Source organism: Emydura macquarii, unplaced genomic scaffold (assembly GCF_026122565.2).
Source record: "Emydura macquarii macquarii isolate MOO-44397 ecotype Brisbane River unplaced genomic scaffold, CSIRO-AGI_Emac_v2 contig_1348, whole genome shotgun sequence".
In the NCBI taxonomy this organism is placed as follows: Eukaryota; Metazoa; Chordata; order Testudines; family Chelidae; genus Emydura; species Emydura macquarii.
The window spans coordinates 3108200-3123651 of NW_027131485.1; the positions used below are offsets into that span (position 1 = coordinate 3108200).

At 37.7% G+C, this 15452-nt stretch overlaps 1 protein-coding gene across 12 annotated transcripts in view; it reads right to left on the reverse strand.

Annotated features, from left to right (window-relative positions):
* The window catches only part of SUN1 (Sad1 and UNC84 domain containing 1), a 68483-nt gene that overhangs the window by 33943 nt on the left and 19088 nt on the right, over window positions 1–15452 (reverse strand). For all 12 annotated transcript variants that reach the window (XR_010920315.1, XM_067550901.1, XM_067550900.1 and 9 more), the window contains exons 2-4: window positions 12759–12855; window positions 4554–4748; window positions 2308–2498 (exon numbers count right to left, since the gene is read on the reverse strand). Coding sequence is in view for 11 of the 12 variants with exons in the window: in XM_067550901.1 (XP_067407002.1) it covers window positions 2308–2498; window positions 4554–4748; window positions 12759–12835 (463 nt within the window). In the remaining variant the exon portion in view is untranslated. The remainder of the gene's footprint in view (window positions 1–2307; window positions 2499–4553; window positions 4749–12758; window positions 12856–15452) is intronic.

Sequence of the window (15452 nt, forward strand, 5' to 3'; positions counted from 1 at the left end):
ATTCGTCAGCTCTCTTCCAAGAAGTTCTCCATTTGTGGGACTTGTGTGTGCAGAATGACATTCATATCATGGCTTCACATCTTCCGGGCACCAGGAACATGCTAGCGGACCTTTTCAGCAGATCCTTTTCGTCTTGCCACAAGTAGTCCAGAAGTGGGGGACTCCCCAAATGGACCTTTTCGCATCCAGGCAGAACAGGAAGTACCACCAGTTCTGCTCAATCCGTGGTCTTGATAAGGACCTCCCCCATCAGATGTCTTCCTTCTCCCATGGGCAGGATTGCTCATGTATGCCTTCCCACCAATACCACAGATCCACAAGGATCTGATAAAGATCAAGCGTGACAAGGTGAATGAGATCCTACTAACTCCCATGTGGCCATGACAACACGTACTTCAGCATGTTATAGACGCTATTAACAGCAATCTCACTAGAACTTCCACTATGGCGGGATCTCCTTTCCCAGAACCATGGCAGTCTTCCACACCCAGGCCTAGCATCCCTGCACTTGACAGCATGGTGGCTGCATGGCTAAATGCAGACAAGCAGGCTCTCTCAACTCAGGTACAGCAGGTCCTTATGGGCAGTAGAAAGGCCTCCACCAGAGCAACATATCTGACCAACTGGAAGAGATTTTCCTGTTGGACTTCGAACCAGAATCTTTCTCCTTATCAAGCTTCAATTCAGTCCATATTAGACTTCTTGCTGTAGCTTAAACATCAAGGTCTAGCCCTCTCATCCTTAAAGGTTCACCTGAGGGCCATTTCAGCCTTCCAGTCTTTTCCCACAACATGACAATCAGGTTCCTAAAAGGCCTGGATAGATTTTACCCTCCAGTCAGGGATCCTATATCTCTTTGGGACCTGAACCTATCAAGACTCACGGGTCCCCACTTTGAACCTCTAGCTACCCGTTCTCTGTTGCTGCTCTTCTGGAAGGTCTCCTTCCAGGTGGCGGTGACCTCAGCAAGAAGGGTCTCCCAAGAGCAGAGTGCTCACATCAGAACCGCCATATAGTCTTTAAAAAGGCAAGATCCAGCTGCGACCCCATCCAGCCTTTTTACCAAAGGTGGTGTCAAAATTTCACAACAACCAGGTCATACTCCTCCCAGTGTTCTTCCTGAAACCACACTGATCTAGTGAGGAACGTAGGCTGCACACCCTGGATGTTAGATGAGCCTTGGCCTTCTACATCAAAATACCTGTGCAAGAGTTTAGTCCAATGCAGCTCTTCAGCAGGCTTTTCATCCTTTCTACCACTGCAGCAGACTCTTCCCAGAGGATTTCCTCGTGGATAACCTCTTGCATCAAGTTCTGCTATGAACAGAAAAAGGTACCTCCACCATCAATTGTTATAGCCCACTCTACCAGGGCTCAAGACTCATCAGAAGCCTTCCTGGCGCAGATGTGATTCAAGACATCCACAAGCTGTTACCTGGTCCTCGGTCCATATCTTTGCATCCCATTACGCCATCAACCAGCAGGTCCGGAACGACGCCAGCTTTGGCAAAACAGTGTTGCAAACAGCACATCCATGAATTGCGAGCCCACCTACAAGGATACTGCTTGCGAGTCACCTAACATAGAATCGACATGAGCAAGCACTCAAAGAAGAAAAACAGTTACTAACCTTGTGTTACTGTTATTCTTCAAGATGTGTTGCTCATGTCCATTCCATGACCCGCTCTCCAACTCTGCCATCGGAGTTAACAGCAAGAAGGAACTGAGAGGATGCAGAGCCAGCAGGGCCTCATATACCAGCACATGAGCACAGGGATCCAAATGGTGCCAGAACCAGCCCTATGGATATCACTAAGGCAAAAATCTCTAGTAGCCGTGCACATGGACAAGCACACACCTAACATAGAATGGACATGAACAACACATCTCGTAGAACAACTGTTACGAAAGGTTAGTAACCCTTTTTCTCAGCTCCCACATGACTACTGAGAAGGTTACATAATTAGTAACATATTACTCAGTAACCACTTTTTACTATAGCTCATACATAAACTGGAAGACAAGCTAAACCAGCCATTGTCAAATTTAGCACATAATAATATTAGACTAAAAGTTACAATACAATTTCTTCCAATTAAAGGTTGTGGGAGTGCAAAATATACTAATTAGAAACAAGCATCCCGGAACTGGGCAGCTTGGTAAAGCCCCCCAGTTCCCAGCCCTGTTTTCTCTAGACAAACTCCTAATTTCTTCTAAAAAAGATGACCCCTAAATATAACCCCAAGGTAACTTTCACATCACAGGCTAGCACAAATATTCAAATGTGTAGTAGCACTCTGTTACTTACCCCAAAAATGGTCAACTTCTGTTTGCTCCTGAATCAAAGATTCATCCAATACAGTAGATACTACAGATGCATCACTGGCATGGCTATTGAAACTACTTTGGCTAAAAATAGAAGAGCTGGATACATTTTTTCTTGGAGTATGTTTCACAGTGACAGACTGCTTGCTCATACTTTTGCGCTGCTTTGTTGTTCTAAAGAAAAAAAAGGCAAACATGAAGAAAAGTCATAACATTAAACAATATGAAATACTATACTCAAAAAGTAGTTAATGGTTTCTGTCAAATTGGAGGCCAGGTCAGACCTGGGTCCGATAATATTCAATATTTTCATTATGACTTGGATAATGGAATAGAAAGTATGCTTATATAATTTCAGATGAGAGGGAGGTGGGAAGGATTGCAAGCACTTTGGAGAACAGAATTAGAATTAAAAATGATCTTGACAATTTGGAGAATTGGTCTGAATTCAACAAGATGAATTTCAGTAAAGACAAGTGCAAAGTATTATGCTTCGGTACAAAAAAAAAAAAAATCACATGCACAACTACAAAATGGGGAATAACTGGCTAGGTTATAGTATTGTTGAAGAGTGCACCACACGATTTAACAAGTCAACAATGTGATACAGCTGTGCAAAGACTAAGGAGGAACCTGATAATAGTCTTCAATATGTTAGGGGCTGTTAGAAAGAGCACAGTGATCAATTGTTGCCCATGTCCAGTGGAGTTAGGACAAGAAGTAATGGGCTTAATCTGCAGCAAGGGAGATACAGGTTAGATACTAGGAAAAACTTTCTAACTAGAAGTTAGAAGGATAGTTAAACTCTGTAGTAGGCTTTCCAGGGAGGTTGTGGAATTCCCTTCATCTGAGATTTTTAAGACTGGGTTGGACAAACACCTGTCAGGGACAGTCTAGTTTAGTTAGTCCTGCCTCAGTGCAAGGGGCTGGACTTAAAATCTCAAGGTTCTTTCCAGATCTACATTTCTGATTCTATGAGTAACTATGCTAAGCTCCACATTTACTATTTAAGAGTTTAATTTTTATATGATTAATTTTAGTCTGTTTTAAGTGTTTCATATTTATGGGGAAACAGCACTGAAAAGACATTTTAGGCTAACCTGTTCCACTGGCAATCAAAGCTACACACAAGATGAACATTTGGGTTGTCTCCCCTTGCCCCAACTGCAAACATTTTGGGCATTTTACTCTAGACTACATATTGAATATTAATTGTATGTTTAAATTTTTGTATGGCAGAGGTAGGTATTTCTAAGGGGGGGGGGGGGAGGTGTTAGACTAGATTATCCTTGCAGTCCCCTCTAACCCTATAATTCTATGATACATATACCTAAATATTACTCATCTGATATTCTGACATGTAACCATCAACAGTGTACAGCTTCATTTAAGGCTCTGGTGATGTCTTGTGAAGAACAGCCAGCTTTGCATGTTTTATTATCTGAATTGTCATGATTTAAGCAATAACCCTGGAAAGACTGATTTATCTATTACTTGCAGTGTGTACAGTTGTTTTATTGGCTTCAGTGGGATTAATTTTAAGCAGGTGAGTGAGTAGTCCCATTGATGTCAACGGGATTACTTGCAATGCATACAGTTAAACAGGTGAGAAAGTTTTATAGAGTTATAAAGTTTTATAGTTAGGGCCATAAATTTGCTTCTGTTACAGTTTATCATTATTATCACTATTATCATTTAAGATATATTTAATTTTACAGTCAAGTTTGTGTTCTAAGATGTTTAAAAGAACAAAATGTGTTAATTCCTAAGTACAAGATTCCTAAGAATAGATTTTTTTTATGTTAAATAAAGTCACTGGCACTAGTGAGTTGGTGCACAGGACACTGGGCCATGGAGTTTTCATCTCAGCAAAATGCAACAAAGTTGAAATTTAGTCCTCATTCTACTGTTGAAAATTATGTTAAATACCAAGGAGGAGTGGGAACCATCTTTTTCCTTTCACGTTTTTTTTCTGTTCAAGATTAAGATAAAATTCCCTTTGCACAAGACTGAGAATCATGCAATCTAAGCTCTTTAGTTACAGTTTATTTCAATTTCTACTACAGTAAGAAATCAAATAGTTTCTTTTGCAATGCCAAATTCCAACATTAAGTCTGAGTTCTGCATTAGCCATGAAGGATTTGTCTGAAACTTGATTAAATGGACAAACCTAGAATCTGGCCAATAGGTAACTTGCATTAAATATATAAAAAAATAAAGACTGTTTACCTGGATGATTGGTCTGTGAAAGACATGTTTCCCGTACAGGAACTGCTATGGATGCTGTCATTTTGGGCATCATCTGTTGCACTATATCCTGCAGTGACTAAGCGTAAACTGCGTCTTGACATTCTTGGAGAATCAAACACTGGATCCAATTTGTGTTCAGCCTCAAAATCCAGAGCAGTTGAAGAATAACTTGAACTAAAATAAAAATAAAGCTGTACACTAAATTTTTAAAATACATTTTAATCAATCAGGATTTCCCCCTTAAATAAAGTCTAAGGTTTAAATAGATGTAGCTTATCTTCATAATGGTCCTGATCCTGCATAGAGAAGAACCACACAAGCAGTCCCCAATATCCACATAGAACCCCACTGACTTCAAAAAAGTTCAGTGTGGGTGTAGGGGTCTACGTAAGCAGTTCTCACTGCAGGATCAGAGCCTAGAAACACAGTTAAACATTCAACAGAAGTTGCTAGCAAAGTAATTGTATACTTCCGTACATACAATTTAAATAAGCAGATACCAACAAGCAAATAAAAAACAGACTTTACAGAGGATGCCTCTGTAATGGTATCAAAATACCCTGACATCCTATGAGTAATTAAGTCCAGAATTTTCTAAATAGTTACTGGGCTATTTTCTAAATATTTTCTAAATAGTTACTGGGCTATTTTCTAAATAGTTACGGGGCTGTTGTGTGTCATACTTAGGTTCAACCCAACAGGTGACTTCCTACCGACAGTTAAAATGCATCATGAAACTTGAGTTGAGACAAAATGGAAAAAATATTTACACACCCCAATTCTAAACCAAGGCTACAAATATTTTGGCCCAGCTTGAATAATTGCTGATATTTAAACAATTGGATGCTAGGCAAGTTTATAATTCTAAACTACTTGCAAGAAATGGGGACGTTCCCCTTTTGGCTGAATATCTGGGTAGGCACGTATAACCAGAATTGCCCCAGTTTCACCAAGGTGTTATTTTAAACCAATTTAGTTAACAGGTGCAAATGGCTGCACACAGTTCTTACTTTACTTAAACTAAACCAATTAAAAACAGGTCTAAGCTAAACTGAAATAAGTGTGTCCTTTTGCACCTGTTTACCTAACCTGGTTTATTTCAACTGGTGTAAGTTTACATGCAGAGAGGGTCTGAACTGTTTCCCCAGAACCTCTATACCCTCATCACTGAAGCAGACTGAAGTAATTCACAAACAGAATTCTATATCTGAAGATTCTCTTACATAAACAGACACATACAGACAGAGGTAACTATAACTATGAGAAGCATGCTCTAGGCAGTTTTGAGTCTTGAGACTACCTGGGGAAAAATGAGTAACATCATACGCTATTCTAAGACAGGAGACAGATTTGATGCAAAGCACATACGATCTGTATTTATATGAGAAGGAAATTTTCATTACTCAGCCTCAAACAGAAGAGATAGCTATAAAATGTTCTGGAGCAAGAAGCCAGGCTCTAATGCCACTAGATGCTGGAGAAATGATGGTTGTATGCGTATAGTACAGATGTCCTGCAGTTAAAATCTTCTGGATCGCTGTTCATTCCAAAATCAAAAACTGTTACAGGGGAACATCCCACTGGAACCCGTAATCTCTGCTGGCCCACTGGCCACATACAAAGTTAACCCCCGAAAAGAGAACAGTGGTAAATTACCTCAGGCCTGGTCTGTCCCTAAAACTTCTATCCATCAAGCTACACAGATCAGGGGTGTCCCCAGAGATGTGGTTAAGCCGACCTACACGCTGGTGTAGACACCAATAGGTTAGTGGCCTCTCCCCTTTTGTTGCTTTGTCTACACTACAGTGCGTAGTTGCAGCTGTGCCGCTATAGCTTAGACATACCCTGAGTCAGTTTCTGAGCAGTTCAGTGCGATATACCAGAAAAAAAATTTTTTAAGGCAAAACAAAAAAGCTCCCATGGCAAGTGGAATTTACCAGTCTGACTTTATTTACCTGCAGTGCTCTGAGCAGTTGCAGAGAAACTGACCAATCTATCTCCAGGCAAGTTTTTGACATCTATAAAATACTAAAGGGGATCTTGAGAAAGTCTTGTTAGTGTAATTAATCAGTAAAAAAGCTCATGCACAGCTATTGCTAAAAGCATAAGGCTGCTTACACCTATTGTTCTACCAACACTTTTGCAACCTAAGCTGTTGAAATGGTTTACTCAGTTTATTACTAGTATTTCACCCAGAGGCCATTGCACATAATACAATAAATAAATACAAATTTAAATTGACAACTCCAAAAAACAAATAAAAATTAAAAAAAAAACACAAGGTTAACCCTTTCCTAATGTCAATAACACTTTTAAAAATCACCCTAAAAGAATTTATGGGAAAAAAATAAATAAATAGGAGTACATTATTTAGCTCAGAAGTAGCCTCTTTCATATACATTTTTCTTATTTCTATGGCTGACCAGACAAATGCCTTTCAAAGAAACAATACTGCAGGTCACTTTTCTGTACAGACAAGTCAAGAGCAGAATCTATAATGATTTTGGACATCTGAATTCATGTGTAAAACAGAAGTCCAAGCTTAGCTCAAGACAAGGCATCATGCAGTTTGTTTGCACATACTTCTATTGCATCAGATACTTGATCAGACACCTAATACCAAATTTCCCCTCTGAATTACATTACAGCACAGTAAAGAGTGTTTGTGAGAGAGATGATTTGGGTCCCAGTGTTTAGTTTGCATTCTTCCTTGTCAAAATTTGTGATACTTATAGGACTTTCCAAGAGTAGTTAAAGTTAGCTGAATATAAGCCACATAAAAATATCTAAAGAGTGAATAAAAGTTACCTAGGAAACAAAGGGTACTTATATGCCGTTACTCATTCCTTCATAGTGGGAGATTAGAAAGATCTCAGTAGTTTTATTATTAATTTGAGGACTTCCCTGAACAAATGTTCCTTGCATCTGATTTACTATTTACACTTGCCACTATGCATCTGTTTTTATTAATCTTCAGCCAGTAATACTTACAGATACTTAATTCACATGAAGAACACAGAAGTACACAGAACAAATGACAGCTGTAACTAGCTTTAGTTTGTTTTCATTAGTAAACACTTGTACTTATTTAAGATCTTAATATCATGGGATTGTTTTATACCAATTCAATTTTAAGGTCTGACTTCACACTAAGTAATCTAAAACTTCATGGAGTCTTTTTTTTTTTTTTTTTTTTAAACTCTTACACTTAAACCAGAGTACAACCAAAATCATCTTTTGACTTCAGTGACTCAAATGGACAATACCTCAAAGTCTATTCTCCCATCTCAGATACAACTTCTGTATTTTGGAGGAGGGTTTGTTTTTCCTGTTAGGAAGATCATTGAAAACTTTCCTTGCATTTGAGAGAACAATTTATGGTATTCAAGTTATTTTTCACATAATGCTTTTTTGATTGAAAAATTTGCTAGGTATCAACTGCCCAGATAAATAAATCTGAATGAGAACTCCATCACACCCAAGCATATTGCAGGAAGTGATTATTCCCCTCTATTTGGCATTGGTGAGGCTGCATTTGGAGTATTGTGACCAGTTTTGGGCCCCCCACTACAAAAAGGATGTGGACAAGCTGGAGAAAGTCCAGCGGAGGGCAACAAAAATTATTAGGGGGCTGGAGCACAAGACTCATGAGGAGAGGCTGAAGGAACTAGGCTTGTTTAGTCTGCAGAAGAGAAGAATGAGGGGGGATTTGATAGCAGCCTTTAACTACCTGAAAGGGGGTTCCAGGGAGGATGGAGCTAGGCTGTTTTCAGTGGTGGCAGATGACAGAACAAGGAGCAATGGTCTCAAGTTGCAGTGGGGGAGGTCTAAGTTGGACATTAGGAAAACGTTTTTCACTAGGAGGGTGGTGAAGCACTGGAATGGGTTATCTAGGGAGGTAGTGGAATCTCTATCTGTCGAGATTTTTAAGATGCGGCTTGACAAAACCCTCGCTGGGATTATTTAGCTGAGGTTAGTCCTGCTTTGAGCAGGGGGTTGGAATAGATGACCTCCTGAGGTCCCTTCCAACTCTATGATTCTACGATTCTATAATCTAAGACGACAATGCAGCCTCTTGCCGCTATATATGCGTTCTCAGCTGCTCATAGATTTCCCCACTATTACATATGTAGTCTTACCTTTGCACTTCCCCCACTCCGCCCACCTTTTATGCTGGTTTTTAATCTATTTAATAAGATTCCAGGAATGTCACTCAGTGACATTATGAAGGCTCTTAGTCTGTATAGTCGGTGTGAAATGATTGAAGCTGCAACAAGCTTGATCCAAAGCTCTCTCTGGTCAGGATATCACCCGGTTGAATAATTACTGGACATTTTGAGGACTGTTACCATCCATTTTTTTAAGTTCTCAGCCATTTTCAGCTCTCTCTCTCTTTTTTTTTTTAAACACATGATTATGAATTAACCCATGTGACAGTACAGGCTTTCATCTACTAGTAGTGAGGTTACTAACCTCAACGGAGTTAACTCCCAAGTTACAATGATTTAAGCAGAATCAGAATTAGGTCTATGCTGAGTTTACCATAAATTTAACTTTGTGTACAGGGCAAAGCAAGAATGAGTCATTTTGCAAGGGTTCTTTGGGATAGCTTCTTATTTTATAGAAGTTGCAATAAAGTAGGTAAGGCAGCTCCAGTCACTAACAAGCTGGAGAACAATTCCAGTGCATAGAAGTGAGCTAATGGCTAACCATATACTTCTGAGTTACAAAGCAAGTAGATTATCAGCAATCACTGCTCATCTTTGTCTTCTTCGGATTAGGACATTTATCAGCATAGAGTAACACCTGAAGTAACAAGCCTGTTCTGGAACAGTTACTCCCTTGCCCTATTTCAGACAACATAAGCAGACTACTCTCAATCAATGTACTGCTTCTAATTATTGATATTTTTAGGTTAATGTTAATTTACTGAAGCATTGGATGAATTTATTTGGATTAATCTTTAGCTCAGTGAATACAAGATTCCTGTCCATCAGTTAAACATGCATATATTTTTATTTATTCTCATGACCCAATGAAAGTCTGCCTTAAACCCAAATCTTTTCACTATCATTTGTACCATTTTCCATTGAGAGAGTGAAATGCATCTGAATTGTCAGAACCACAAATCTTTTGAGAAACAAGGGGGGCTAAATTTGGAGGTCAGTCTAATTAAAGGCTGTAAAACACATTAACAAGTGGGAAGAATCTCAGGTTCAACTTAAATGCTGAGAAGGCTGAATGGTGCATGATACATCACTTTAAATGCTTCTTTGAATCTGGCCTAAGGTTTAGAATACTAATTAGTACATCACCATTTTCTCAGTGCAGGTGCAAACATTTAGGATCATGCAGTAATTCCTGTTAATATTAATGGAGGCTCCCATTAATAAATTATAACTCAGGCTATTATAGTTTTGTAGTATCTGGATTTTCCCTACATTTTACTGAACATTACTGTCTGTTTGCAGCTGGCACAGAATATATAACAATTTAACTCCTCTGCCTCAGTTTCCCCTAGGAGTGAAATGAGTATGCTATAAAAGTTACCTTTTTGGGGTAGTTAGTGTTTGTAAAGCACCTTTAGTCTATTAAATGGAAGGAGAACTATAAAAAAAAATCTAAGCAAAATGAATACAAATACCCTGCAAAATAAACTAAAAACAGTCAGAAGAAAGCAGCTATATACCACCGTCCTTTCGAGAGGGTTTTCCAGTATCATTTAACCCAAGGATGGCAGACTTGTGTGAATAAGTCTTTATAAGCTATAAAGAGAGCACAGCATGCAAAAACTGAGACGGTGAAGTCCTGCTCATCCAACATGCCTTGAAGTGGCCAATAGGCTTTGAAGTTTATACTCTGGACCTTGATTGCAGATCTCAATGTGCCAACTTCCCCTCCTAATTCAAGGTTTCAAGTGTTGAGAGACCTTCAGATGGTATTTTATTTTCAATTACAATTAGACAATGTATTTGTGGATACCCTCCTGCTACAGGCTCTGAAATAAGTCTCTATTATGAAAGTTGCTATAGCTTAAACCAAAGATGCCATCTGATACCTCCAAGAATATATCAATTGCCAAACTTTAGTTTATCAATCTTTATCCTTCCCTCAGCCAGTTGTTTACCTACAATATGTAACATGTGACTGAAAGCAGCCAAGCACCCCATTATCCTCTCATATTCAAACTTGCCCTAACATTGCTTTCACCAGGACCTGATGAATCTTGTGGTCCTTACTCCATCAGGACTCCCCATCTACTTCACTGGAGTCTTGCTGGAGTAAGGGCCATAAATCAGAATCTGTAATGGGGTGGGGGAGGAAGAGGTCATCAGGGTCACAACTAAAAGCTTATCAAGCCACAGAATTTTTCTTTAAAAAATTATTTTGCTAAAGCACTGCCTCTTTTTTTATTAAATGACATTGGAGACATTTATATCTTTCAGCTGGTGAAGTATAAAATGGATACAATCTTTCTGGAGAACATTTCTTTCCACAGAAAGGAGAATCAAGAGAACAAAAGTCACACCTTTGGGTGAAAAATGGCACTGCTCACAGATTTATAAAACCTCTCTCATGAGCATAAGATAACTTACAGACTATAGATACAGAGATCGTCTATGTGCTCCAAGATCATCCCAGCAAGAAGATAGTTTTTTCATCTGAGCATGGAAAGGTTTTTCATACCCTGGAGATCAGCTTCAGTTGTTAAAGCACATGGCTTCTTAATGGTTCTAAGAATAAGGATTTGTCCTTTAAAGGGCCTTGAGTTGTTTTTACTATGTTGTTTTAATACTACTGCAGTGTTCAGTGAAATTATTCTATTAAAAGAATATGCTTACATTATATATTAAAAAATTAGAGAAAAGACCTCTTCCAAGGCACTTGGGTCTGCACAACACAACAAACTTAAAACCAGTCTCGGTTTCTTGGAATAGCACCAAGAGTTACTTATTCCCCCTCATCCCAGTTACAATTCTAATTTCAACAAAAGCTGGTTGACATGGACAGGATACAAAGGTTAAAACAGACTTTTGATTTTAGGTGATTGTTAATATAGTATCTCAAATCAGGAGGAAAAAGACAAATGAGATTCTAATTTCATGCATGTATTTTTTTCAATATCATTAGAAAATAAATATGATTTATAGAATTGCGTTTAAGTAAATTCTTTCAACAGTAAGTCCACCAGCTCTTCATTCATCATGTGAATTTCCTAATGCCCCCACAGCAAGTTTTAAAATCCCCATTCCATCTCCCAAAATGATAACCCCACTGTTTATAATGTAAGTGTAAACATACCCTCCCCACTAACTTTCATTAAGGAAAGAATATTCCTTCATAGGAAAAAGAGAAGTAATTTTACGACAGGCTTAAGACTATATCTCCTTCTATCCCCTTTCACATATTCTTCAGATACTTTCCTGAACCTAGAAAGCAGATTTGCTTAAACAATCTTGAGTGTTTATCTAAAAGGTGGGTTTATGGCTAGGAAGATTTAAGTTTATCCTTTCATTGGGATAATATGGATCAGAAACTATATTACCAAAGTAACTTTGGTAATCTGAAGGGATTTAAGCTAATAAAAATGGACCATACAGTCATCAGTTTAATATCCCTACCAACAACTAGCTCACCAAAATTCAGAGTTATAGCTACAATAACAGTTCTGCCAAATATGAATCAACAGTTTACTTTGGGTGGAATTCCACACGCACTCCGTCATTTACTGGAATCAGCAACTAATTTATAACTAATGAGAGAATTTGGCCGTACGTATTCGTGTTGTGAGTGACATGTTTATCCTAACAACATTTACAAATAAGTTATTTTGATTAACTACACATGAAGCCATACCAACATAAGAGATCCATTTATGAATTTCTTAAAACATTATAAACAAGACAACAATGGTATCTAGGTGGAGGTTTAGGCCAAATAATGAGTCATTACCTTAGTCACCACCTTGTTGGTTCAGAATTTACAATTTTCAAAATTAGTGTGTACATTTATCTCCAGAGAGGAAACAAAATTAAACATTGGTATCTAAAATATACACTGTAGATTTTTTTTTAAAAAAGGGTATTTAAAAATATATATTACTTACCATGAAAACCAGTGCTTCTAGGATTAACAGCATTTTGGAGTGTTTATAATTTATCCATAAGAAATAAAAATTCTCACCTGAGTGCATATGTATAGCCAGTGTTCTCTGGCACACACTGGGGAGGGGTGTACGTGTGTAGACGTGAAAAATCCATGGTGACTGTTTCAAATCATACTGCAAAAAGGTGAAAATAAAGTGATGCGATGGTTTAAAAGTATTTAAATTCAAGGTAAGAGAGCCCTTGCTTTGTTCAGCCTGTTATGGAATGTTGCAAATACTGCAGTAAAAAAAATTCTGGCATCAAAGAACTGCATTCCAACATATAAAGTTCACATTATTTTAACTTTATTGCTATTGCTAGATATCCTTTATCCAAGCTGCATGGACCTAAACTGTTTCCTCTTGATGACAATTTTCCTTCTGAACAGATCTAGATAGTCTATTTTTGGTATATATGGAGTTCTCTGGAATGCCATAATAAAATACATCAAGCTGCTATCACTGTACTTATACCGTACCATTTTCCAAGTAATTGACAGATCCTATATTATGCTACACCATTTAAAAAAAAAAAAAAAAGATTTTACAATACCTGACGTAGTACCTTTAAAATGTCCTCAGTAGCTCAACAAATAGCCCTTCAACTACACACTAGTTCCTAAAGAGCTTTTATTGCATGCTTTGCCACCTACAAAGCCGAATCCTACCAGAAGCTAAATATTTTACATACAGGCAAGTTGTTTTCTTTAAAAGTCTTTTGAATATCATTCACAAAGCACTAGGGAGTATTTCTGAGTTTACTTTAAAAAAAAAAAAAAAACAAAATAAAATAAGGGGCTGTTCAGTATTTTGGGACTGGCTAAACTAATCTTCTGGGTGGAAAACATTCATGTACACACCCAGGGAGACAAGCCAACAGCAATTTGAGTCACAGCTAGTGTTAGGCATATTTTCCTGAGCTTCTTTCACAGTTCAGGTTTTTGAAGGGACTACTTTTAAAGATCTGATTCAAATCTGTAGGCATTAAAGTTGAGTAGGTATTGAAATATGAGTAGGGAAACAATGTTTTAATACATGCTAAATACAAAAAACACTAATAAATAAGGTGCCTAGGAAGATTTAATGTTGCAACATGAAGAGATCTGTAGAGCAGAATAGATAACTGTGGAGATGGGGGGGGAAGAGAAATGATGCAAGCCACGCTTTATAGATAAAACCTGATGCAAAAATACAAAACCAGATTTGAATTAGCCACATGAGAAATATCCTTCTTGTTAGGAAGACTTTGTAGCAAGAATGAAGAGAGTCTATTTTTGGATTATGTTGGGCAACAGATATTGCAATGGTGCTGTTCATGTCACAATAGTTAAGTCTGCCAAAATTTCCATTATAATGTCTCATTATAATGAGCATTACTAAACTTGCCATAATTTATCTGTGGACTAAAAAGGAATATGTTATAAGCAAGATAATAATTTTATGAAAATCATTTTAAGATACATTTTTGCTCTCCTTCAAACACTACACTTCAGTAAGTTAACTAGATTCTTTATTTTCAGGCTCATGAATACATTAGAGAATAACTGGAATAAAAGAATAGCATCAAGCACTGAGCATATTTTAATTCTTAAATCCAAAATTTTAGACAGGTCTCCCTTTGCAGGTGCAATTTGTGCCTGCAAATAAAATGGGGACACATTAGTAGTTGGATAACTACCTATTTGTTCCAACAAACAATTGTAGGTGCAAAGATACTGGAACAATTTTTGCAAGAATTAAAGAGGAGACCAGGCTTTTGAAATATAGTCTTTGGCTATGCAATGAGTGGATTTAAACACACACACAAAGATTTTTTTGGAAAAAAATACATTAAAATATCAGTTTTTAAAATTTTATTTAAAATTATGTTTTACTTTTAAAAAATAATCTCTTTAAAATGGATTTTGAATTTAATACAAAATATATTAAGGCCTAAAAACTTCTCTCTTAAAACATTTAAATAAAAAATAAATATGCTGAATCCAGGAGCATCAATCAAGAATTATAAACTAAAGGCTGCTTTCCTATATAAAGAAAGAATCAGGGGAAAATATCTAACTTTTGACATCAAGCCATAAATATGGCACAATAGACCATGTACTGTGTTCAAGGCTTGATCTTGTGGGGGATTAGGGGCTGTGCTACTGGGTGCAAGAGACTGGCAAACCTATCACAGGCATTGGGACCCAGCCTCTGACTCCAGGAGACACCATCACAATTAGGGGGACCATTTATGATGTTATTTAGCATCAATATTTCAAAATTACAATGATTCATATAAGATATCCCATGTCAGGTACTATTAGAAAGGTTATAATTTGCTAAATATGACAATATTGTTTATGTGCATGTGTCATTTGTATTGGAAGCTATGGATGTGTTTAATGTATCTATATTTCAACTTGTGCTGTGTTTCTGGGTGACACCCCAAACAGGATGGCTGCAGCAATAAACTGCTTAATGGTCCATTAAGGAAAAACTCACAGGTACAATGGGCCCAGGGAGAAAAGCTACACCTGTTGAATCAGCAGGACTTACTCATGTGACCCTGGATTCCATCTTATTTCTGTAAATTTCTACAAGCAGCATGGCAAAGCCCAAGAGACATAAAAGGCAGCTACACCACATCCATATTGTCTTTAGTCTTAAGTTTTCAGCCTTCACCCACCTCTAGTCTGGATCAACGCATCTACAACTGAAGCTGTGAAACAAAGGACTGAGACCCATCCAGG